Consider the following 27,831-nt stretch of genomic DNA (forward strand, 5'->3'; position numbering starts at 1 on the left):
GAACAGTAATTGTCATTTAATCCAGAGGGAAGTACAGACAGGCATCTGCTAAAAGAAAAACTGATGAGGCAGCAGAGTCAGAGCCAAGCTGAGGGAGTAATGACACATGCAGAAGTTAGTGGACTACATGTCAGAGCTCTGTTTGAAATCAAAATGAAAAGCTAAATGGGTGTTTTTGTCTTGTTTTACACAGTAACAAGTGATTCCTGGGCTCAGAATAACATAATGATTGCTGTGCAGCAGTCCGCTGTAAGTATTTGTTGCTTGGCTTGTGTACTGTCATCTTTGTTCATTTGTGTACTATTAATGTTACATTTTTGTATATTCAAAAACTTAAAAACCATAGTTGGTGTATCCAACATCTAACAACTTTCACATTTTTCCTAGTCTACATCCATTGACAGATTTGGACTTTCAAGGCCTCACGCCACACTTTAAGAAAGGTTCCCAATGTGGATCTCTCACTGGGTACAAGGTACATCTGAGTGGAGGGGAGAGGGCTCACAAAATAGGAAACAAGTGTAAACAAAACTTTGGCTAGACAAATGATGTTATATTATGTCTTCTGACTCTTCTCTAAGCTTTGCTTTTTCCTGTGAGGTAGCCGACTGGTATTACCTTTCCCTGTCTGTACAAACAACACAGCACAGCCTGAGATGGAAACCTCACTCTCTAGCTGAACTGTTTGTAACTCACACACATATACAATCTGCAGGAGAGCTGGGCCTTAAAGCTTGTTAAGATTTTTCTTCAGAGAGTTTTACTTTTGACTCGTATAGTTTGTAGTTATGGCTGGGAGAAAGGAGAAAAAGAAAGGAACTGACTGAAGAATAAAAAAAGCTGAAATGGACAAAGCATGGATAAAGACACGAGTCAACCTTGGTCTTTCAACAGATGGAGAGAATTGTAGGATTTGAAAACATTTGAGACCAATCCTAACCTGGCCTTTTTCCTCCTACACAGATGTGTAATGTGTCTATTTCATTCATGAAATACACTGCAATGGTTTTACATCCAATATTTACATACAATATATGAATTTATATGTTGGTGAGTATAGGTAATGGGGGACATTACTGTAATACAACTGGCTTCTAACATTTTACGTTGGCCTTACTACTGACATATATCTTGGTGTTTTATTATCATGAAGACATAACATTATTAGAGAATGTTGATAGCTTTAGCTTTCTGAAGAAAATATACTATTAACAAGCAACAGAATCTGTTCGTTGTAGGCTTACATGTAACCTGTGTTCGTGTATGACCGTTCTAAAACCGTTTCACCATCGTCATAACACATTAACTAATCTTAAATAGCAACTAGAGACATTGCCTCATTGCTATGCTTACAAAAAAACCAAACTAATGCACACATCGGTCAGATCAAGATGTTTATGAAATGAAATGATTTCCAATCCATTAGCATTAATATTAGTCTCACTTCACCTAGTTTCTCTTTTATCGATTGCTTACGCTTCTTAAGTCAATCAGTTCCCTTGATTTTTTTTTTTTTTTCCATTAAAGTTAACATGCGCGGGTTAATAGTGAGACTGGAAGCACTTCTGAAACAAAATGAACACGACATACATCTGTACATGTATTTGTAATTAAATCTTTCATTTTAGCTTCATGTGTTGGAGTGAACAACTCAAATCTGCAATCAGACTTCCAGAGTCACTAAAGGGGTTCAGAGGAGGGAGGATGGGACACAGGGCTGAAGAAACTGGTTGGTTGGGTTATGAAATAAACAACACCCCCTCAGAGCAGGACAATGCCTCTGTTGTTTAGCACAGTTGCATTAGTTCAATGTCTCAAGGAGATTTGGCCCACTGAAAAGAAAAGGTCTGGCACAAGACTGATCACTTCCTCACCTCAGTGTGTGTGTGTGTGTGTGTGTGTGTGTGTGTGTGTGTGTGTGTGTGTGTGTGTGTGTGTAGACTATCTTGTGTGGCTGCTTTTCATCATGGTCCTGATGTCTGTAGGACACTCAGCAATGACAAAGTCTGAGGGAGAACAGAAGACACTGGAGCTCCAGTTTATACATTCCATGCTGTCAGTATCTAGTCCATAAAGTCTTATTCTCACGAAAAAAAGGGATAAAACCTGCCAGCACAGTAAAAATCAACTTTCATTTTGTCACAGTGACCCTCCTTATTCTTCCTTGTTTCAAGATGCAGACACTCATTTCTTCAGATCTGCTTCTTTTGGAGGAAAGTTGAAATATTCTCACTGCCCTACCAGATGTTTTCACTTGTTTTGAGACAATTTGGGTTTTTGGAACTTAATTATAAACAGAACTGACTTGATAAGATAGAGAGTTATCTTTTTTTTTTTTTTAACAGCATATTTGATGGTTTGTAACTCACGTTGATGTGTCTTGTAAAAGAGTGTAAGTGTTGAATCATATCTTGAAACCAGAGAGTGCTCCTGTTTCTGCTTGAGTAGAAGTAGCAATAACTGTGTAAAACCTGTGATGTTGAGCACGACTCAGCCTGTGATAAGAGCTGTGGACTGTCCTCTGTGGCTCTGCAGGAGCTTCGTCTTTTTTTCTCAAACTACTGGAGCATTGGACACATTTTAAACAGATAATTGCAAACAAATGTTTGTCCTAAAACAATAGTCAGGTGGCCATGTCAACATTTAAAGAGTTTTTGTTCATACTGACCATTAAGAGATCTCTTCTTGATGTCAGAAAGTCAAGAGGACAAAATCTACAGTCCTCATCCTTGGATGCATTCCAACATTTATCTGAAGCTAATGGGTGACTTGACTTGCTTCGGTATGAAATGGTCCTCTTGTTTTGCTTCTGTCCCTCCATCTCAGCGTGGAAATACTGTCCACGGATACAGATCACCTGTGTTGCTATAGAATGCGAACCTATCCTCCAAATAATCATACGACTATAGACTTGCTCTCCTTTCACTCATAAGTTATTCTATATATTATAGCATTAGATTACAGTAACCAAGTCACCGCTGATGTAAGCAGCATTTTAATGTGGTACCCAGTGAGAACGGACTTAATTGGAATTATGTTATATACTGCTGGGTCATTTAATCAAGGAAGCCCACTGAGGCCAATTCTGGGTTTTCAGCAACCTTGTAGTAGTTTACATTCTACAATTAAAAACTTACAGTTGGTGAGTATTTTCAAGGCTGATTCCAGTATGTTCTGGATCCAGCACTTCATTCTCTGTGACATTCTTGGACCTCAGGACTCAGTATCTATAAAATCTCAGCAATGGAGCTGGTTTAATCTATAATACTTCATCGAATGTTTTATGTAAAATTGTCAAAATAACTCGTTCAGTACAGCTATTAAATAAACGTAGTGGGGTAAAAAAAAAAATTCTAAAATGTATGAAGTGGCTGTATGAGGTGTTGCTTGTATGTGGTGTTATCCTCCAGATGCTGTCAGAATGGATCATGCCCCTGGTTTGTTGGAACACATCATCTGGTCTAAGATCAGGCCGTCTGTCAGAACCCTTCATGCCTGGACCCTGTGGCTCCCAAGTGACCTGAGCAGAGCAGCAGAGCCAGCGGCATGGAGCTGAACCAGGATTGGGCTGTATTTATTGGTAATATAGGTGAGGTATTCCAAGTACTCCTGTACTCTTAGCATGTATGGGCAAGATATGATTGGTTCAACATGAAAGTCCTCAGTTGGCGATAGATTCAAACACACCCAGAGCCCAGCAGGAAGCCCCCAAATTGTTTTCAGCTCAGTTTGCCTCCAGGGAACAGCAGCATTACATCTAATGAAAACATTGTGTGGCTGGACAGGTCAGCACAGGAAAAATGGTCTACTCCATCTCCACATGGCTCCAGCAGCAGCTTGTCTGCACAGGGAACAGCCCAGCACTACATAATATGCATCTGATATTTAACTGAGGATTCTAACTGCCTGTGTGACAGATGTGCAGTGTTTGGCTGATTGTGTATTGAATTCCCATCGGTCATTTAAGAGAATCTGCAGACTTTCTTTCTTTGGTTTCTGTAGCATTAGTTCAGCCAGAGCGCTGACGCTCTGCTTCTCAGTTGTTTGGCTCCCAGCCGACTAAAAACATCCAATCATTTTCAGAGTTTTTATTAGTTTTGAAAGTTTTTAGTATTGTTCATTCAAGATCTAATCAACAAAGCTGTGTCATACCAACGTGAAACTGAAATGTGACACTGCCTGGAGGAGACTGCAAGTAGTGTGATTGGTCAAGTTTGTGACAGTTGTGAAGATGACATCAAGTTGAAGAAACTTGAAACATACGTTTAGCAAAGCCATTTCCTGCAAACCCTCTGCTCAGTGCTCTCCCCACTCTATCACAGTAAAAGCATAATTACTGTGAAGAATGATGCAGGCTGAGAGTGTACGATCCATCCATCTAGTGCTGTTGTGGTGTTGACAGGAAGTAGGAAGTATAATTCCACCATTATTCTGACTTGAAATGCGTGCAGCCAGAATTGAAAAGAATTAGAAAATATGCTGGTTCACAAATAACTTTTGAGATTAAATCTAAAAAAAAAAAAAAAAAAAAAAAAAAAAAAAAAATGCATTTTTCTTTAAATTAGAAAGCATTTGTCTTTCACACTGGCTTCACGCACAGCATCCTCAGTTCTGGGGGACAGACACCCAAATACTTCAGCTGTTTTACATAACTGTCAGCGTGATGTGATGGTTACTGAGATGGGTCATCAATACAGAATGAGGCTGGGTCCCGCAGGCCTGTGTTAGAGTGCAGCAATCATTAAAAAGCAGATAATGTTCTGATGGAGCAGATCAAGCATACAGTGGAATGTAATTAGGCTAAATTGTGCTTTAGTGTTTTTAAAGGAATGCTGACATTTTAGTAAATCTTCTTGTCTGTTACCTTTCCCAGAGTCAGATGAGAAGATCAGCATTAACTACATATGAAGCACAAAGGCCAGAGGCAGGACGACAGAGCAGAAAATACACAAACAAAACAAATCTTTAAGTAACTCCAAAGATGTCTTTAACTATCAACGAGCAGATTTCTTCAGTTTTCCTTTAACATGATCTTAATGGAAAGATGGCCCAGCTATCCATGTGTAATGTTAAACTACCGCACGTCTCTGAGCTCATCACTGATACTGGCAGTGATGTGGTAGCACAGCAGGAAGCATTAATGGAGCCCTCCGTGGTCTCATCTGGCTCCTATCGGTCTGATTGGAGATAAAGCAGTTTCTGCTTCCATCTCCACACCCTGTTGTGTTCTCTTCATGATCTGCTCTGCCTGCTTAAGAGTATCACTGATAAAAGACAAAGCTCTGCTGATTGGAATCTGGAGGATTTAAGCAGATCCTCACTTCTTCAGAGATGAAGTGAACATCTCTGTACACACAGGCTTCACACTTTGGGGTAGATGTTCACTGTTCGGTGTACGCAGGCCTTGGAAATGATTTTTTCAGTCAGTGATGTGGTTTGCATTTAATAGTCTTTCTAGAAATTAAAGATGAGACTGTATCGCACACATTCAACATTACCTGAACAGAAGCTTACATTCACCATTTATTTAGAGACATAAAGAATCAAATGTGCAACATACTGTATGTCCCTGAAAAACGTGTTTCAGCATCATCGGGTGAGCTCCAAGCACTCAAGATTGAGTCTATGGCAGATATAGAGTTGAGGTAGCGGGATTCACCACCACCACCACCACCACCACCCTCATATTAAAGGTGGAACCACCAGACTTGTTCATGTGGGGCAGAGAGGGGACTAAACTGGTGATCATTAACTTGTATGACTATTTGAGGTACTGTTTGTCAAGATGCAGCGTGGGTGCCAATAAACCCAATTTGTATGTTACATCTCAGTCACAGAAATTAGTGAACTGAATAGATGAAATATATATATAGAGATACATATATATAACATTGCTATTATAATGGAAGGTTATAAAGGCTATGATTGCTGTGTTCCATGGATCACATCAGATAAAAACATGGAAGACTTAGAGTGAAAGTTTGACATGGGACTTCCAGGGTTTTGTGAACAGCATGGGTGACAAAATAATCTCAACTCAGGGGTCCACACACATGCTATGGAGCTTTCAATGAATTTCATGATGTCCATCAGCGAATACATTCACTTATTCACTGATGAAGATGACGAGAAAGCTCCAAAAAAAGCAAATGGACCCTTGAATTCAGACTATTTTGTCACACATGAAAGATTTGTGATTATATCTATAATAGGTATGTCGACTCTGCTTGCACCAACAATAAAACCCTGCTAATTCATCATTTATCACGAAACCATCTGTTTGAATGAGAACCTTTCTTTTCCACACTTTATACTGCTAATGCACGTTTGCTTTTCCTTCAATGAAATGTTGAATACTAAAGTGTAGTGTAGGATTTTTACACTGTGGTGCTGCCAGTGTTATTGCTGGTAAAGAATCTCCAGCACCACTGACTACAGAGCACAGCCCTGCTGACTGCAGTAAATGGGGGCCCAGTAGTCAAAGTCTCATGCTGGCTTCACACACAGCATGTATCGTACAGGAGGTGAAATGTCACAGGGGCCCCGCTGTCTCCATGTGTGTCTTTAAAAACTATGCCAAGGTATGTCCATAAAACAGTTGTGTGTGTGTGTGTGTGTGTGTGTGTGTGTGTGTGTGCGCGCACACACACACACACACACAGATGACAGACAGCTAAACTGACTGTGTATTCAGCAGAATGAGAACATTGTTATTGGTTTACTGACTTTAAAATCACATGGTGTGCTCATTGGTGGCTGTGACACTGTTTGATAGATTGCATGTTTATTTCAGAGCTGATCATTACATCACCGGCTGTTCCCAGGAATACCCACTCGTCATTTTTTTCATCTCAAGTATGCATAAGTACTAAACAAATTGACAGCTCTTAAACAGACCTTGGAGAAAGAATGCTTTGTTAACAGCTGTTTCCAAGTTCAGGAATTAATTTTGAAGCCCAATACATAAATGTGTTTTAGAATTTTAAAACATAATAATAATTATCCTGGCCTATCCTGGATTTCCCGCGCTGGCACTGATACACACAGTGAGCAGTAAAATAGAAACTGCTGTACATTATAATTTAATGTGTTACAGCAGTCCTGTAATGAATATTGCCGTTGTGGAACTTCATCATTTTAAATTGTTGTTGACACTGTGTCAGACTAGTGTCATGGGGACTGTTAAAAAAAAAACTAAACTAGATGCAGAGTCTCACGCTTTACAAGAGTAATAGACAAACCATTATTTTTTGTTAAAGTAAAAGGCGAGCCAGTGTGCCTAAGTTAGTTTGTGGGGACAAGCTCACAGTGGAAAAAAAAAAAAAATAAAAATCATCTGCAGTCATTACACATTTAAAACATGCTAACCTGGATGAATCCCAAGGACAAATGTGCTCTTTGGGAGAGTTTGGGTGCCACAACAGCAGCAAAACCACTTTCTGACAGGGCCTGTTGTGCAGGCAAGTTTAGTGGTGAACCAGCTCATAGCTTAGAGGCTGAAACCTCAATCAGAAAGAGAATTAATGAAGGAATACCTTGTTGCCAACGCTGAACTGTTAGCATTGGACAAACCTTAACATTGTTAGTAGTGTCAGTTTGTCTGGAATAATTCATAGAAATGAAGGAAAACCTGATGTGGAAACTCAGTGATAGCAAGTGTCTGTGTGATTTGGCCTTCGTGGTGGACTTTAGCAAGAACCTCTCAGAGCTGAACCTCAAGCTCCAGCAGCTTCTCAGCTCTCTGCTTTCAAATGTGAAATCATCTGAAGTGACAGTAAAGCTGTGGCGACAGCAACTGGAAAGAGGAAACACTGAACATTTTCCTGCTCTGAAAGAAGAAAAGTCTGCTCTGACATCTGAATTATAACTGTCAACACTGGGATTTGAAAACAATTGAAATTTTCCACCACCCTTACCACTGTCCACACCCCCCTTACACTTAGACAGGAGGACACAGTCAATCCTAAAATCATCACCAGGCAACCACTTGATTTAAAATATCAGAGCAACAAGGATTTTGTTAACTAGTTCCTACATTAAGTGACCACAGTCAGGTGGTCAGAATCAGACACCTGGATGAGAGTCAGGTACATCCTGCATTATGTCAATGAAAACACTAAAGGACCTAAATTCTTACTTTATGTACTACTTGAAGGTGATTTTGAGAACAATTTCTGGCGAGGTAGATGATCAGCAGGAGATGATGATTATGAAAATGGATGTAGAGATAGTATAGATAAAGTCATTGGTGGAGCATGTTGTTGCGGCTCTTGGCTGCACTTACACTTGGTACATTTGTCACTTTTCCACTAAACTTCTGTGGCATATTTTACAAAAAGGCAGGCCTTTGACCGACATTGCTCTTCATTAAGTAGGAGTAAGCCTCCTCCCATTTGGTGATTTACTTGCTTAAACCAGACACTTTGGCAGCTACTCCATCCCTCTCACGTTCTTCTTCTTCTTCTTCTTCTTCTTCTTCTTCTTCTTCTTCTTCTTCTTCTTCTTCTTCTTCTTCTTCTTCGGTGCCACCTGCGTTACCAGAGGGGAATGTTGCAAACACATCAAACAAGCCTGGTGGTTATACCTCTGGTCATAACGGGTGAAATGGGAGAACAGCAGGACATAAGAGTAAAATATAGGAGAACCCCAGGAAAAATGAGAGCATGCAAAACTCCATTAGACATTTTAAAGTGGAACCAGCTGATGTGCTATCTATCTATCTATCTATCTATCTATCTATCTATCTATCTATCTATCTATTTGAATACAACAAACACTATATTTACATATGACATCATTGGTCATATTATGTTCTCTGACACAAAAGTACTATTATTAGCATTTATTAGAAAACCTTGAATAATACACGTAATTATTACAGCCATCAGCCTTTTGCTTTCTACCAAACATTTGCAGAATTATTTTCCCAGATCATAAAACATTACACTAACAACTGCAGTTGACAGATCTTTTGAAACGTTGCAATACTGGAATAATAAATCAAATGAAGTGCGGGCACACACACACACACCCACACACACACACACACACACACGCAGACAGACAACGGCGCAAAGTCATGTCACACAGAGGATCTTCATGTTTATCTGCCTTTGTTAACTCCATCAATTATTGTAGTAGATCATTGTGTATTAAGGTACATAATCACCAATTAAACACATAAACCCATTAAAAGAATGCCACACAAATATGACTATGTGCAGTCATATCCAGAAGTGGGGATGGTCATCATCATCGTCAATTAAACATCACCTTCAAAGTCTGGTGTGGTTGAAGCACAGGGATGACAGTGTGCCCCCCCTCGCCTTTACAGCCCCGCAGAGCACAGACAAAAGCCGAGTATTGACTTATCCCAGCATTTGCTTTGGAGGCCCTGCTTCATTGTTCCAGCAGGGGCTTCCATCTAAAAGACAGAGGGATCACACACACGGACCACAGAGGCACCAATGAGATTCATCTCAGCTGCTTCACACCTTCCTTCAGGATTAACTTGGAGCTAATGAGTGAGCCAACTGATTATTGCTAATATATTATTATTGTTTTAATTAATTGCACTATCTCAATTACTGGGGACTCTTTGCGGTTAGGGCCTGTTGTGAAACGATTCTTTCCACGTACTGGATGTGAATTCCAGCACAGGAATGTGCCCTAGGCTGGATTACTAACTAAGAAAAGTGGGCAACAGCTCAAGGCCCCCAAAGACATGCTGTCATCATCATAGATGAAAAAAAATTGTTTGGCGGTATGCACCACTGGCACGCAATTAAAAACTGAAATGATAAAGGCTCTAAGGAGACTCTTGTATTTTACCTGTTATTTCGGTAGTGACCATCATCCTGGCAGGTGAAAACTGAGAATGTGACAGACTGAGGAAAATACCACAAAAACGGCAAATTTTGATACTTTCCCCCCCATTTTATTTCTTTTTAAATAGAAAACCTTGCCCAGTTGGACAGAGCTGAAAGAACAAAAAATACAAAAAAGAAAACAAAAAAAAAAAATGACTCATCCTGTTACATCAGTCTCAGAAATCAGCCATTCATGTTGTGATGCTGAAAAAGGAGCATTAATCTGATGGAGTGCTACAATGTACAGTACCTGCCAATAGGCAACACAGGCAGGAGCAGGACAGTGATTCTGGCCTGCCACGAGGAAATGTTCAAACCTGTAGCACAGGACCAGACAATGTGGGTTTTCACATCACAGCTCAATGGAATCAGCACTGAAGCCACACCTCGGTAGACTGGGACCAGCCACAACACTTTTCATTTCAACATAAAAGAAAGTAATTTATAAAAAGAGACAGTGATGTGTGACTTGAGCTGGCCGACCAGAGCGCTGCTCCCATGTCAACCCACTGGAATAAAGGCCAGACTGGTTTCCACTTAACCAATCAGAAAGGCCTGGGATAGACAGAGCTTTTGTGTTTACTCTTCATTATACAGCCAGTTTCATGTTTGAGCCTGCAAGACACTGCCCACCCATGCATGCACACATACACACGCTCACTCGCACGCATACACGCACGCATGTACGCACACACACGCACACACACACAGACACAGACACAGACACACACACACACACACACACACACACACACACACACACACAGGCAACATGACACCTAAAGCAGACTGTGCAAACTCTTTGGTGATAATGAGTTTAAGAAAAGGAACATAAAAAAATCACCATCCCACAACTGACACGGTTATACGATCTTTCCAATATACATATTTCAACAGTCAGAAAGTCGAAAATGGAGCCTGCAAATTCAATAAATTAGACAGCAAAGGATGAATTGCAGATATAAAATCCAGCAGTTGGGTTCACAGAAATTAATAATAAAGAAAAATACAAAGAAATCCTGGAGTAACAGTAACAGTGTTGTGTCATTACCAAAACCATAAAAGCAAATGGAAAAGAAAACCACTGTAAATCAATGAAATCAAATTAAATGGCCCATAGCAATCATCGAAATAGCTGTGATTTAAGTTTTCGTTGAAATGTTGTTTAGAGTCAGTCTTTTGTAAACATTCACAATCAAAAGTTATGTTTCGAGCACTGCTGGTCTGAGAGTACATGGACACCAGTCTGTTTTCTGCACACAAGACAAATGGAATATTTAAGGACCATGACGGTGTACTTCACTGAGGTACACATTAATAACTCCTTCCTCCCTTTCTCCCACTGTCCTGACAGATAACATGTAACAGGCTAGAGGAGCCTCGGGCCCCTGCTGTAATCAGGCTCACACAAGAATACTGGTCAATATTACTTCTATTATTAAGCAAAACACGTACTTCCATACTAGAGCCCAGACTGTGTCTATGAATTGTTCATCATGGCGTTTCTGTATATTTTCTTTTAAAAAAGACATATTTTCAAAATATATCCATGTGAAGTCTTCAATTTCAGTAAAAAATAAATTAGGTAGTGAAAACACCACTAAGAGAAGGAAGTGAGCTCAGACCCAGTTCGGGTTCAGTTTATGACAGTCTGCAGCCCGGCTTTTCTCACGCTGTCCTAACTGAGCCATTATTGCTGGCCAGTCTCCTGAAGCCATGGTCATTCTTCTCCAGCCAGAGCTCAGCCAGCTGCTGTGTGGAGCCGTGTGACGAGGCTTTGGAGCCCAGGCACATCTTATATTGCTTCGCCTCCAGGTTGGGGTCACATATGACTGGATGGTGAACGTGCACTATCCCTGTATCTGTGCTTCTGAACAACTTAATCCCTGACTGGACAAATTTATTAAAAAGGTCCACATCCTCCAATCCCCACCCCTGTATGGAGGTATCGAAGCCTCCAGCTCGGACCAAGTCTCCTTTGTAGACACAAACAATCCCAAAGCCGTAGTTCCTCCACAGGCCTGTCTTGGACGTGAAGACGTAGTGGTTGTTGCTAGGGACCTTCCCAGCGTACACTACCTTGGGGTCATACTGGCTGAAGATGATGGGGAAGTAGGACTGCTCCCCCAGGGCAGTGTTGGTCCGACAACGCTTGAGGAAGTCGCTAGTGAAGAGCAGATCCACGTCACAGTAGAAGAGCAGTGAATCGTTAGAGAAGTGCAAGGAACCTACTTCCAAAGCCAGAGCCCTGGAGAAGGAGCCAGTGACGGGCTTTATCTCCATCTCGGCCCGGGGATACTTCATGTGATACTCCCTCATCAGCTCCACCTGCTTGACCCGCTCTGTGTTGTTGTCTGTGCTGAAGAGCAGGATCAGCAGCTTGACGTTCTGGTTGGGGATCAGACAAACTCGTTCAAAGTTGGCCATGAAGCGCACAAAGATGTCATAGCGCCCTGACAGAGGTACCAAGATGTTGACTTTCTTCTCTTTGGGTTCTCTCTGGTCCTGGCCAGAGGTGGCCAGCTTGAAGGGCACCAGCATCTTAAGGGAGTTGGACAGGAATGAGAGGGAGTCTGATTCTTTGTTGATGTGGCTGGCCAGAGCTCTGGCATCCATCTCCTCCTCCTCTCTGACCTGGATCCGGCTGAAGGTCTGCTGCAGGTAGGCGTGCCTCCTAACAGGAACTGTCATGGTCTTTCCTTTGTGCTTCTTGTACAGCAGCAGCAGATCCAGCACATACTCTGCCCCATATAAAGGATTGACCCTCCGGTAGCCATACTGAATTTCTTTGAAATCAATGACCCGCCCCCGTGTCTTGGCATTGGCATTGATCATCTCCATCACTTGCATGATGATGTCATCCAGGGCTTGCCTTTGGGAGGAATCCATCCCACGGCGGGGAGGCTGACCGTCAGACGATGAGAAGAGGTACTTCCCTGTCAGAAACTCCCACTCCAGGACATCCTCTCTCTGCCGTGGGTGGAAGCGCATAAATGAGGGTGGCATGCCAAGCTGGAGGTCTTCTCGGCTGGGTTCTGCCGCTCCATAGCGCCCCATCTGGACGATTTCCCGGTGGAGCTGAATGGTTCGGTGGCGCAGGTCTGCAATCTTGCGGCTGAGCATGTAGCTGTGTAGGCGATATTGGTAGGGAGGGTTCTTGTTGGGGTGGAGGGTGATTGCACGATGGATCTTGCTGTTGTGGAGATCTCGTATGTAGCCCTTCTTATTTGGTTCATAGTTCTCATAGAACAGCTGCTGCATCTGTGAAGACAGGACAGGGATTGGTGTTAGTGGCACACATTGGATGACCATTATTATACATGCAAATTCAAATGTAAAATATCACTTTTGCCATGTCTGGCCCAAGGCACACAGCTTATTGTGTAAAGCTGCACTCAGACCCCTGATGTTGCAAGAACATGAGCACCTTGCTGTAAGTACCAGTCAGCTGAATGAATGTTCTATGAAGTTTTTCTACAGGATTTGGGTGGCTCACCTGAGCAGTTCTGACCACACTTTCTTAGAAAAAATGGACTTCATTACTTGGAATTTAGCTTGTGAATGCAATTTTGCTTGGCAGTAAAGTCTTCATTCAAAGATTAAAAAACAGAGATGCAACAAAATGGTGGCTGATATATTATTGGTCAATAATAAGAAAATTAAATAATCCTCATTGTTCTGATAATGGACTTTCAACTAATAATTTGTCTGATGACGCAGAGCCTTCATTGTGGACTAGAAATGCCACTCAAAACCTGGCTCTGGATAAAGATTTAAAGAGGAGAGAAAAGGTCCTCTCCTCACAGCTCTCCTCTCTGCCAGCAGTACCTGTCCAGCAGTGAGTTTCTACTCATCGACAGCAGAGGGAGGATAGAAAAGAGGATAAATGATGACACAATGGTTTCCATTTTTTTTGTAAAAGGCTTGCAGCCTTTCTCAGCAGTCTGCATGTGAACTTATTCCAGTGTTTTTTGTATTCTATACTGTGCATGGTTGTAAATGAGGAGATACAGGCTGGGATTAATTAATCTGCTAATAAAAAAATAAGATAAGGCTACAGAACAAGTTTACAGAAAATGAACGTCTTCTATATTATATATACACACACACACACACACTATATTATATATTGTATTATCATATATATACAGTGTTTTATATTACACACTGAATGTAAACCAATAAAAATATTGTACTGTATTCTGCTGATGCAAACTCAGAACTAAGAGCCGCAAGGAGTATGCTATACAGCACCCTATGCATGGTCCAATTCTGACAACAAGTAAGTGGGTTAGTGTTTACTGCAGACCTGCTGGACCGTTACAAACCTACTGTTCTTCAAATCGCAGGAGGCTTTAAGTGTAAACATTGGGACAGCTGCTTTGGAGCAGCTTGCAGAATCTCAACCATGGTCAAGAAGGCAAGGTTTGTGTTGTTGCCTACCAATCAAGGGAGCATCAGAACGGTTGCAACCCCCAGAAAGTCCAATTTGAGAGAACGGCCCTGGAATGCAGCCACAAGCCTGATCCCCAGGGAAGGCCATGCAGGGAAAAAGACAGGACAGGCCTGAGAGCTATGGAAAGTGATACCTGAAGCTGAATACGATCACAGGAACTGCATGAGTAAGTCTTTGCTTTTCCATGCCTCTAGCCTGCATTCCTCTGCACGTAAGAGAGGGCAGACTGCCAATCAAAACACACTGCAACCTTGTCATTAATGGAAGTCTTTGGCCAAGCTGTGCCTTCAGAGGTGAAGGGTCAGCTGTTAGATCTGAAATCAGGCCTGTGCATGTGCCACAACTTACAGAAATTCATAGATTAATTCCAGCAGAAAACACTTCCTGCACTGTAATCTGACTATGTTCAGGTATGCTCAAGGTGACTGACTCTGTTGAGACACCTGGGTTGGCAAAACTCATTGATCCAGCGGTAACAAATTTGTTCTATCTCCACTCTTTCAGTGTGCAAAGCATGTAAGTAGCAGCTTCTCAGTTTTAGCTGATGCTGACCTCCACTTGCAGTGGTTACAGTGACAAAGGTTGCTGGTAGCAGTTGTCACTAATGAACGGTAATTTTGTGAGTAACTTGATAACAGGCGAAAACAAAACTTATTATTGGTGTGCTCTTTGCAACCGGTGCCTGTGCTCTGCCAAACATTGTTTGAGGTAAGAGAAGCATTACTCCATACTGTACAACCACAGTTATTTTTCGTAGGCCAAACAACTCAAACAGACTGATCCGTTGTCTCTCTACCAGAGCGAATTACATAAATTTCAAGAGTCACATTCTTCCAGTCATGTCAGTAATTTACACTTATCAGCTTTAAAGTTTTTGACCTGTGCTTTCTGTATTTGGATTAAGCAACTTGTGAAATATGGTGTGCAAAATTTAGTACTGGAAGCTACATGTTTTATTTCGTTGTAACAGATGCACAAATACACATTTCAGTAAATATGTGCCTGAAGATTCTCAGTCAACCAGGTCATGGTTATCCAAGGAGGGCTGAAGCAAGGGCAACAGGACTTGGTTGTAGAAACTTGAAAGCATTTTGTCTCTCATCCAAGGGGCTTTTTCAGTTCTAAATGACTGGAAGGGAGTCCCAGGTTTATAGCCTCTGTAGGGTTGTTATCACAGTCACTGAAACCACTTTTGTCATTTGTGCTCCTGGCTGTGTAATGACAGTTGTTAAGAGTTGCTGGAGTCTCCTGAGGCCAAGTGTAAATGACAGTTGTTAGAGTTGTCACATGAGGCCAACTTTGAATAGTTTTTCAATCTCAAGGGAAGCGACGAAAGGACAGCATTGTATGTGCGGGATAAGTGGTGTCGTAGACCTCCTCCTCCTCTGTTGAGGGATGGTTTCTCTATTTTTACATAAATAGCCTCCTTCACTTGTCTTTCAAACCATCTGTCTTCCCTATCCAAAATATGTATGTTGTTACCCTTGAATGAGTGTCCCTTATCTGACAGGTGTAGGTAAACTGCCTCCTCTTGACCTGAGGAGTTGGTCCTCTTATGCTGTGCCATGCGTTTGTTGTTAAGTTTCCTCATATTGATAAGTATGTACATTCCTCACTGATCACACTAGATGGATTTTCTTGTGTTTGGGTGTGCTGTCTTACAGGTGGACGGCTTCTGTCTTAGTATCTCATTGGGTTTGAAAACTACAGGAATAAAGCATTTGTTGAGTTTCTCTGATAATCGAGACACATACGGAATGATGGTGTTGTTGTTTTGCTCTTTTCTTCACTACCTGCAGTTTTGTCTTTGTTCCTTGATCTTGCGGTTGTTTTCACAAAGGTCCAGTTAGAATATCCCCATCCTTCTCTTGGGCCTGGGCACTTGTGGGTACACTATCAGCTCAGTGTTGCAGAGATCTCATAATTCCTAACATATTCGCCCACCGGTGGTGAGAGTCAAAGAGTAAGTACTGCTTTGTATGCGTGGGTTTCCTGTGTACTCCAATGTGGAGGCTCCTGTCCTCTTCAATGTGTTTGGCACAGTCCAAAAAGGCCAAGCTGTTGTTCTTGACATTCTCTCGTGTGAACTTGATGTTACTGTTCACTGAGTTGATTTTTTTTGTGAAGGCTTGCAATTCATGGGTCTTTGATGCATGTTGTCATCCAAATCCACATCCAAACCAGTGGCTCTTGGCTGTTCCTCTGAAGGAGTTCATGTCTCTGCCTTCCACTTTTTCCATGTAGAGGTTGACCACAATGAGAGATACTGGAGAGCCCATGGCACAGCCAAGCTTTTGTCTGTAAAACCCTCCGTTGTACTGGAAGTAGGTGGCATTCAGACAGAGGTCCAGCAGTTGTCTGGGCTGAGGTTGGTTCTATTGTTAAGGGTGTTGTCTTGTAGCAGTAGTTCTTCTTTTCTCATCAATCTTGGGGAACCCATACATGCATGGGATGGCTTCCCCAGGATACAGGCGATGATATTGTTCAAGATTGATGGTCTTCTCCTTCTGTAGCTGTCGTAAACATTCTATGGCCTTTTTCTTATACATATCCACTGGTGGGATCTCGCATAAGCATTTCATACGTATTAGTGTTGCTGAGTAGTATGGTGACCCTTGCATGGAAGTCCAGGAAACATAAATTAAGTACCAACTTGGACTTGATATCTGAGATGACCAACATTAAAGGGCTTGGATCAGAGTCAAAAAAAACCCTGATGTCATGAATAAACACTGAATACATAAGGACAGGCTGCTATTATTACTTTGGTTGTAAGAGAGTTTCTTTTTTACTTCTTTTGTCCCAGTTGCACCGCAAAGTGAAAATAGTTTTTATACTTATCTGAGTCCCTACTTGAGAACCTGTTTTCTAGTTTATTAAACTAACACTGTGCAAAAGATATGATGATTGAGAAAACAAATAAGATATAAATATAAAAAAGGGTGCTTATTCAGACATGAGACAGATACTTTAAATTGCCTTCAGATTAACATAAAGGGGCTTTGGTGTAGGAGTCATTCTTACATTTCTGATAAAAATAAGCCTCCAGTTACTGCCATACAGTATGCCTTTGTCTGTATTTGTTTCATTCGTGGGACAAAGGTTGAAGTTGTACGACTAAGTAGTTTTCCTCCCTTCCCCACTGTATTTTTCCAGGTTAGTTCAGTTGATAGTGATGCTGGAGGAGAGCTCTGTGCCGGCTCAGACTGTATCCAGCAGGGTAACGCCAGCGGTCATCAGCTGACAGCCAATTGGTCAGGATGTTTGTGTCTCTCTCCTGCGGCTTCACCATCATTAGCACCCTTCCTAATTATATGACCTTCACTTTTGTGGTCAGTGTTGCAACTTATGACTCATTAGTGCAATTTCTTCACAGTCATTAACCTCACAACATCCCTGCCTCTACTACAATGGTTCTCTAACAAAGGCACAAGAAAGGTAAGTCACAGGTTACTTGGAGCTGAGGCCTTGTGCATTTCATTTCAAACACAGCTGTCTAGCAACTCTGGGTGCTGATGATAGAATCTCTGCTCTAAGATCTCAACCATAACACTGAACTTAAATACACACTGTTAACACAGTATATTAGAACTAACTTTAGAGTCAGGAAAGGCTTGTGCTTTACAATGAATCCTCAGACATTGGGTGGCCACTTTTTATTCAGAATTCAAACATTTGTTCAAAATTTGTGGGGGAAAAAATTAAAAAGGGTCTAATGACCTGTTTGAGTTCAACATTTACAGTTTATAAGTGCAGTTGACCATTTGAAGCAGTATGCTTCATGGTCCAGCAGAGGGTGTTCTTCAAATTCACTATCAGTTTGACCTATTCCATGGCCTATCGACCTATCATTAAACTAATAAATAAAAATGGTGGATGGATGCTGTACGGGTTGCACTTGAATATATTTGAAAGAATTACGTTAGTTTGAATTCACTCTAACTTGACTTTTTGAAAAAGTGATAGCCCTATCATACACTGCAGGCCTATGTATTTTTTCAGTTTGGTAAGACAAACACAATAATCAAAGCAAAGCAAGACTAACAGCAATATCAAACCAACAACAAGGTCAATGACAGAGGATAACGTTATCTGAAGTGAAGGGAGATGCCAAACCAATGAGTCCATGAGAAGGGTCTGTGCTGTGATCACATTAGTGAAATGATACCATTATCGTACAGGGGTTCAGACACTAAATAAACACACTGCTACACACCACAAAACTGCATGTGCCCTGAATTTGATTCTCGGCTGAGAGTCCCTCTCTAGCCTGGCAACCCTCAAGACTCACCTTGGGCATCCTGAGAAAAGTCAGAACCAACTCAGTTTACTATTTACAACATATGGCAAAGGTAATCTGTGATTGGTATTGGTTCCTTGAGTAATTCCCTCCACTTTAAATTCCCCTTTCAAAGTTTCCTAGTGAATGATCTCCTCAGTGTTCCTCAAGATAGAGACACAGGAGTCTATTGGATAATTTAAACAGGTTTATGTCTTAGGTTTATGTTATGACCAGGTTTGATGATTTCATTATTTTTAAGAGAAATAAGTTTGGTATGGCAGATGGCTCTAAATACAGCCAAGATCCTCAGCCATTTTTAGTATAGAGAATGAATCTGAGCAATGGAAAACTCAGTGCTTCCTTGTTTGCATATGGACTGCCATAAATACTGAAATGACCTAGAATCTTTTAATGTTGAAGGTTTTAGTGTGATCATTTTCTGTCGATAGTACCAACTGTGTCAACAATGTGTCCAAATGCCATATTAGCTCTGATAACATCACTGGCTATTATTTGTACTGTCTGAGAAACCAGTTGTATCATGTCTTTTGTGACTCTGGATGAGTTCTAGTCTGAGAAAACAACCCTGGATAATGTCATAGTGACGTCATCAAGGTTATCTCAGTTTGGGCTTGGAGGCTACAAATCTATTAGTGCAAGCTTGTGTTATCTGGATTATGATAGATGTGGGCATTTACCAGGCAGAGCAGAGCTGATGAAAATATGATTTCGATTTGAGGATTTTCTTAATCTGTCTCCTGTGGGTCCAGCACAGCAAATGCATGCTAGCACTCACCCATCAGCACAGAATGTGTAGATGGCTGTACAGATGTAGGCTTGTGTGTATGATGCTGGAAGGCTTGGTGCAGCAAGAGGAGTATGTGGAGGCAGTGGAAGTGAAGCCTGAGGCTTAGTCAGAGCAGCATGGCTGCCACTCTGGCTGGCTTTAATCTGCAGGACAATAGGCAGTGCCTGCCTCTGAGCGGGCCATGCAAATCTAATTGGAGACGGCATTATGCTGCTGTAATTGGCTCTTTTGTAAACGAGGGTGGTCTGTCCAAACTAATTTCTCAACTTAGGGAAAAGCTTCTCACACCTAAGACAACTCCACAATAAGTCTGGTATTGACGTGTGTGATGGGAGGTTGTTGTACCATCAACGGCATCATGACACCAGATGACTTCATCAATATTGGCCATCTAACCTGTGGACTGCTGAGACTACACAGTCCACTGAGAACTTTATTTTAAGGTTAGGGAGCACTGCTTTAGCCCCTGTTCACACATGTGGACTCAAAGACTGGAGGAGTGATGAGATGGCAATCATTATAGATTGAATTTTGGAACACATTCTCGTGCCACACATATCGAAGTGGAAGCGGCGTGTGGAAGTTGAGTAAGGTTCAACTTTATGTAAATGTCCCATGGCACGCTCCTGCTTGTTCACTGTTTTCTACAGTCTTCACTTGTCCTGTAATCATGAAGGGCTGGATTGTCCGGGTACTCACACTGAGTGTTACCTAAAGTGAAGTGATGTCAGGGTGTCTTCAAGGACAAATCATTGCTACTGCTGAGGACACCACCAGAGAAGTTAAGAATGCTGACAACCAGAGCGTCAACCAGTCAGGCTCTTTCTGATTCCCTTGCGACTATGAAGTTGTTTTCTACTCCACTTAAGTACATACAAGAACTACAAACAAAACAAAGTTACAGTGGACCATAAGTGTAAGAATGTTTTTGATTTGAAATTTGAGTGAAGTGAAAAAGGTGCTGATATACTGTACATCTCTGTAGTGAAGGAGGATTTGACATTTTCACATCAGTGTAATATGGTCTAAATGACCAAGAAAGGAAAGTCAGGGCTTATATTTTCCTGCTTTTTCTCTGCAAACCCTCATCTAAAAACTGTTGGCCTAAAACTGTGTGGCTCCATAACAAACCAATTACAGACTTTATTTACTCTGTAGCTTTTCCAGTTGTTTTTTCCATGTCTGTGTTTCAACTGTAAAATGTATTTATACATTTCTATCCGAAACACTTCCAGTAACCGCCTGTGACAATAGAAACTGCAGGTCTAGACTTGCATTAGTCTCTGGGAATTCTGTAGAAATAATTTGAATGTGAGGATGGCCAACCCTGTTCAAAACATAAACAAACAAGATGGGTCCAATTTGTTTAAACAAGAGTGAAAATGTACTGGCCATTAAAGCATATAAAGCCTCTGCCAAGAGGAGAGATTCAGAAGAAATGACTGATTCTGACTCAGCAGAGGAACTGAAGAGATAGAGAAGTTTGTGGCCTGAATTAATTTGATGAGGAACTAAACAAAGGCAAGGTGCAGGTTGAACAGGGCCAGTTCAGGATATTAGACAGACAGCAGGCAGGATATGAAAACAGAACAACAGACTCGCTGCTGCCAAACAGAGAAGAGAGCAGAATCACTTCATTCTGGGCTCATACTTGTCAAGCACCTCAACTTCTGAAAATCTTACTTTTCTTTGTTAATGTCATAACAGCTCACATATCATTGCTCCAAACACTGATGAGGACAATTTCAGTAACACAGATATGATTTCCATTCATTTAGCACATGAATGCAAACAACACTGGTGGTAAAATGTTGTCCTTTCCTTTCTTGGACACTTAAAACAACATCACCAGAGTGACTGGATTGCAAACTGCTAAAACAGAGACGGTCCATTTCCAACATCAATGTCCTGTTTTCTCAGTTGAAAATTGACCAAATAAAAACATACGTGCTGACAGATGCTTATCTTTTCCAAACCACTTTTCCAGAACGTAGCAGCAGTTTGAGTAAGCAGGTTGCATTGTGGAGAAATGCCCACAGGGATACGATGCAAGCACTGACATGTTGCTATCGCTGCAGCACAACTAGAACTAAGTAACTTTATGTAACATTATACCATCCTGTTGTACTGTCTGAACTTCATCCACCCACTCATCCATTCTCTGTTGCCTTTTCTAGTGTTGATGGTGACTGCTGCCACCCTGTCGGACCAGCAGCCTAATAAAATCATAGTGCAAAGTAACAAGTTCAAGAAGTAAAACATTTAACACTGTCAGTATATAAAATCTTTGGCAGTGGAATTTATTATTGATTTCCTCTAACACACAGTCATGTTCCAGCGGGGTCATTGGTAGTCTTGATGATTCAACACATTGGCAGAGTTTCCCAGTTCACAGACAAGCTGGAGAACTCTAGACAAGGAACTGAGCATGGAACACTATGCCCTCCTCCAGCAACTACACTTTGTCCATGACAGTAAACCTCTGAGCCTCTATTTATCAAACTACTAAAAGTTAATTTGAGGCTTAAAGTGAAGCATCATTACTTTTAACTTAAACTCCAGCTTGAACACATTTTTTCCTGCTAATACATTTTATAATTGAATTCATATTTACTTACAATTTGCCTGCCTGTAAACTTATTACATCTCAGTCTTAAGAAGGTGGCATAGGACACTCGTTTAAATAATTTGCATATTATATACACTATATAAAGACATTTAGACCACATCATACTGTTTGCTGCAGTTAATGTCAGTTAATGTGACTGCACTTTAAGAATCATGTAAGAATGTCATGTAAGAAGACTTTCAGAAAAGTTACAAGATACTCAGGGTCTTTTTCAAAATGTTTGGGTATAAGACTTAATATCCTTTTTCTTCTTCTTCTTCTTGTCAACAAATCCCATGTGCAAACCCAAACCAGCAATAAATGTGTCCTACTGACAAGTACTGTGTGTATCCAAGTCTAGGTATATCTTATTCTACTGTGCAATAGAGCTCCACTGATGTCCAAAAGACAGAACTATTAAAAACACATCAGTGAGCCACACTGTTGCACTGGGCGACACGTTTTTTCATTACCTCAACATATGCACTATTTCCTCCTGTTTGACTAACATCTGCTAAAAATTACAGCGACCAGCTGTTTTAGGAAATACCTGAAGCTTTTTTACAAATGAAAGTATATTTGAGGCATTTTTAAATAATCATACCTTCAGTATGAACAAATTGGGCTTGAGGTTGAGTGTCACAGACACTCAGACAGGGCAGGAAAGCCAGAAAGTGCTGAGAGATGGACTAACACAGGGTTTGTTCTGGCTTTTCAATGAAATGTGTGCATTAAGACCGAAGAGCACATCTGAGATTTAATCCTTTTCAGTCTTAACCATAACTCAGGGTGTGAAGAATCTTCTGACCAGGCTTTGTGTGTTGCACATCACAATAGGATGATGATGATCACTTTGATAAATGCCATTATCACTTGATGCAACTACCAGTGGATATGAGCTCTTATTACAGCAGCATGCTGATAGCACTAATAAAGGAGGAATGTGAACAGGCCTTTTAGTTTATGTGTCCACTGAGGATTGGACAGTACTGGGTGACAGGGAGCAGAAAAGGCCATTTGTTCTTTCCAGCCGGTCCCTCTTTCCAGATGTCTTCTTTCGTCTTTGGCTCAGGCTCCCAGGGAGAGATGGGAGATATGCACTGTTATCACTCAATTACAGAAGAGTGCCAAGGCCACATGTAAAAGAAGCTTTCTCAGATTTCTCACGGTTCACTGGAAAGAACGTTCCATTTGAAAAACTAAGGATCATATCTTTTCACTGCAGCTTCACACTCGGCCTTTAATCTGATTGTTTGGAATTTATAATGAGATAACAGTCACAAATTACAACTGAAGCCTATACAGAAGAAATCACTGTAAAAAAACAGGTATATATATATCCTGACTCTTGATTTTTCCATCCTGTCCTAACACAGTGTAGCTCAAATGTCCTCCCACCTGAGGGACTGATGGGACCCACCGGATTCCTGATCAGATGTCATCCTCTGGTGAACATGACCTCAACCTGAAGAACTTATCTCCCACTCATTAACATTGCAGCTTCTCTTTTGATTCACCTGTGCCAAAATGGAGCCTTGTCGGTGGACACACAGGATATCGGTAGATGCTTGAGGGACAGCTGATGTTATATCCAAACACACTGAGAGGGGTTCAAAGAAGTGTTTTAGAAAAAGCAATCTATCTCTAGGTCTCTTTTTCATTCTTTACAAAACTATTTCTGTCACTTCTCACGTAAACCAAACAAGTGAAACACGATGAATGCCTTCCAGGAGTGACTGTCTGAGAATGTGCGCAGTTATATCCATATTCAAACAATATTGTGTCTCCAAAGCCCTCTATGATGGTCAGTTTTTCTCCCTGCATTTGAGTGTGGCTGTACAGATCAGGTATAAACACTTTGGATTTCTGACGTGGTCGGATAACTCGTTGAACCACTTCTTTTCTAGTACAACCCTGCTCTAAGGAAGGCATACAGCCAAGCACTTAACAGAAGTACCTCAATGCTGTCTCACATTTAAACCAAGTTCCCCAGATCTCAATCTGATTGAGCATCTGTGGGAGATACTGGATCATGTCCGATCCACAAAGGACCCAGCTCGCAACTTACAGGATTTAAAGGATTTGCTGCTAACATCTTGGTGCCAGATACAACAGGGCACATTCAGAGGTGTTGTGTCCATGCCTCATGGGTCAGAGCTGTTTTAGCGACACAAGGGGGACCTACACAATACTGGGCAGGTGCTTGTAATGTTGTGGCTGATTGGTGCATGTGCAGAAGACAGTAAGAGATGACATTCTGCACATACAGGAAAAGCATGAGAGAGGACAACACAACCACAATGACTTTACTCAAGGCAAAAGCAGAACTAGACACTTGCTTCACTTCTGCCTAGATACGCTTGCACTTTAACAGATGCACTCAGTGTTCAGTCAGTTTGATGCACCATTTTCCACCAGTTGAAGGGCCAGAGTTCACTGAATATTCAAAGGCATTAACAGGTGACACAGAGGTCTTCATCAAATTGAAACTATGGGTCACCAAAACTCAACAGAAAATTCAAGACTGTAACAGCTACTGCTGCTGCTATTGTCACTATACTACTAATAACTACTGCTACCAGGGACATAGCTGCTTAGAATCGTTGGCCCTGTGCACATGGACTCTGTGGGCCATGCACATCTCAACCACACACAACTAAAACACTCCCCTTTCCATTAACTCACCAACCAACTATCAGACATATCCATCTTTGTACAGCATACAAATTAAAGGACACTTGCAGTTTATTCCAGCTTGGGCCTTATTTTCATAGTTTTGTTCATTATTTTTATCACTTATGGTAACATTGTCCTCAGATAAGCAGACATGTCTGAAAGAAAGCGAAAACTGCCAAAATGTTGCAAATCATCCATTGTAAACTGTACTGTACAGTATCATTTAACATTCTGATGTTTTTGTCTCATTTTTACTGGAGTACTGTCCAGTGCTCATGCTGCTGTGTATTCAATCACATGACAGAAACTGATTTGAGAGAAATACTGCTGCTGAGTGATTGTGGTATACAGGTGAAGGTGAACTTTGACATATTAGAAAGGTTTGGTTCAATTATCTTGTTACTGGGCAGCAAAAGAAGGCATAGCATAGAAACTGACTAAATATTTTACGTACAAAGCCAAAATGCTGCAGAATACACAATGCTAAAAGATGTGAAGAGGGGGCCTAATGCTGCAGTGACTTCCATCATGTCATTCTTGCTTTTACTCTGTTCAACAGAAACGCAAACTCAATGGGCAAACACACTTGCGTTCTGTATCTAAGAAAACATACCAAAAATCAAAAGCAAACACAGAGGGGTGAATCCCTGAAGGCAGGGTTTGTACGTGAGCCCTCTGCCATGAACTGGGCTCCTCTGACCCACACTGAAACTCTTCCCCGGTAACACTTATGTGGACTTCAAAGACAACCAAAAATGAACAAATTGGAGTGATGACAGTGACAGGATGGATATCTGGCTCTTAGTTCAGAGGCAGTGTAATGAGGACTAAGGGCTATGTGCCTCTGTCACACTGCCAGTGTAGTGTGACAGAGGCATGAAGCCGCACAGATGTGCATGTCCTGGACTGCACTCTGGCACCGCAATAGAGGCATGCTGCCTCCTCCTCTCCCTCAATCCATCCTCCCTCTTAAAATACCAGTCCATTACCAGGAGAGGCTGGGATCATCCAATTCAGAGCTTCGGCTGCCCACAGTACAGCTCCACTTTTGTTCATGAAGCTTTTAATGACAATTATCTCTTCTCAGACTGATTTCATATATGTATTACACAGATTCACTGATTAACTTATAATAACTTATATACACCTGAAATGACCAGAAATTTTATATGATTACATGCAATACAATACATTGCCTAGTAATAGTAAAGCGCCACCAGTTCAGTCCTCATCCTAACAGTATCCAACTAACCACTACAACCTGGAATAGCAGACCCTAAAGTTTTTCCAAAGTTTTATCAGGTATGATATGGATGCGGCCTTCCTGTCACCAACGGCTCACAGCAGTCACTCATCATTCTAAGAAGAAAGCAACAGCTGACAGCTGCTTCATTACTGTCTGCCTGCCTGCAGAGGAGCAGAGTCCATGGGCGGATCCATGGCATCAACTGCTTTCTGACATCAAGGCAAAAGCCTAAATTAAAACCTTCCATGAAAGCGAAGGGAAAAAGTACCCAATATTGGTCTTCTTTTTTCTTTTTTTTATTGTTGAAGGTAATTATAGCTGTGTGGTGGGCAGCAGCATACTTGTGGAGTCCTGCTGGTCCATGGAGCTAGCATTTAGTGAGTGCCGCCCAAGGAAGCTGAAAGAAGAACAGGAACTGGGACGTGGGTGTAGGAAAGCGCAGAGACAAGTGTTTCTAGACACATAAACACACACACACACACACACACACACACACACTATACACACACAAACACAAACAACAACAACGACAACAACAACAACTGAAAGTGAATATGTTTGTGCAAGCCTATAATCTGCACCTCAGTCCCTGCCCTAAACAATCCCTCCATTCTAAAAGCAAATCTCCCTTTGAAGTCCAATTTCTCACTCTGCCATGTTTGGAGCGTGTGTGTAAATTAAAAGAGGATGTGTATGAAACAGCACCTGGCACAGGGTCTCGAGTTTCATCCTGTCAGAAGCTCTAAAATCCTCTGGAGGATGAAGGAGGACAAAGATGAGGAAAGAGATGGAAGGGGGAAATTGCCCTGCACCTCCAAAAACAAAAGAAAAAATGCTGAATCTTTCAGGCAGCACACGATTTTATCATTCAAATAAAGCCTGCACTTCACCAAGGTATAAAGAGAATAAAAAAAATGGCCATTAATGTGAGATTCATGGCTTTTCAACCAGTGTGCTTTGACTTTTTTCATTAAGTCCCAAACTAAAAACAAAATAGGTTGGTGTGAACAGATATTTCTGACATCCAAAAACATTGTTTTAAGACTATAAATAAGAACCCAACATTAACTGCTGGTAGTAGATGGGATGTGAATTGTGATCTCCAGTGAAAAGTCAGCCAGAGGTTCTAACTTCATCCTGTGCTTCTCAGAGACAACAGTCGTTATTCAGACGGCTGTTCAAGGTCACTTATGAGGGAAATACACGAAGGTCATGGAAGTAAAAGGACAAACAATCAATGCTGCTGTTTTTCTGATGAAGAATCGTTTTATCCAAGGCAATCAATAGAGAGCTACTGGTACTAAAACACAAATCCAGCTGGTGTGTATCAAGCCTCAAACTTGTGAGTTCTCATTCTACTTCTCTTTACTATGAGGAACTGATAAAAGGTATTTGTCAAAATACATCTGGCCCTGAACTGCAAATTTCAAATTCTAAAATATCCTGAACAGGACATGTATAAAATGTCATTCAAGGGTTGGACATTTTAAATACTGTGTATTTCAGGCATGTGTAAGTTTCCAGTGCTAATACACTGCACACTAACAACACAGCCAGGCCCTAAAATCCTCTCCCACAGTGAGAGCAGGGAGTTTCACATTTCCACTGTATTTGGAGTAAACAGAGAAAAACAGGTTCGTTAGAATGTGAGTATGGTAGACAGCCTGAATAGATAACAGACAATAGTGGTGCCCACAGAGGCTCTCACTTCATCAACAGAAAGTCCAAGGAAAATGGTCTCCCATTACTGTCCAAAAGCACCACAGAAGTCTGTGCTCAGCACCGATGGCCACACATGAATTACAGATTCAATCTTGCAGAAGAAATCTGTACATTAACTTTTTCATCAAAAGTTTCTATAGTCGTTAAAGAAGGTTCCTACAATA

At 41.3% G+C, this 27,831-nt stretch overlaps 1 protein-coding gene across 1 annotated transcript in view; it reads right to left on the minus strand.

Annotated features, from left to right (window-relative positions):
- Positions 1-9,536: 9,536 nt before the first annotated feature.
- The window catches only part of chsy1 (chondroitin sulfate synthase 1), a 56,356-nt gene continuing 38,061 nt past the window's right edge, over positions 9,537-27,831 (minus strand). Inside the window, exon 3 of the mRNA XM_076732298.1 lies at positions 9,537-13,130. Coding sequence (XP_076588413.1) covers positions 11,538-13,130 — 1,593 coding nt within the window. The 3' untranslated portion in view covers positions 9,537-11,537. The remainder of the gene's footprint in view (positions 13,131-27,831) is intronic.

The sequence above is a fragment of the Chaetodon auriga genome, chromosome 1 (assembly GCF_051107435.1).
Source record: "Chaetodon auriga isolate fChaAug3 chromosome 1, fChaAug3.hap1, whole genome shotgun sequence".
Taxonomy (NCBI): Eukaryota; Metazoa; Chordata; class Actinopteri; order Chaetodontiformes; family Chaetodontidae; genus Chaetodon; species Chaetodon auriga.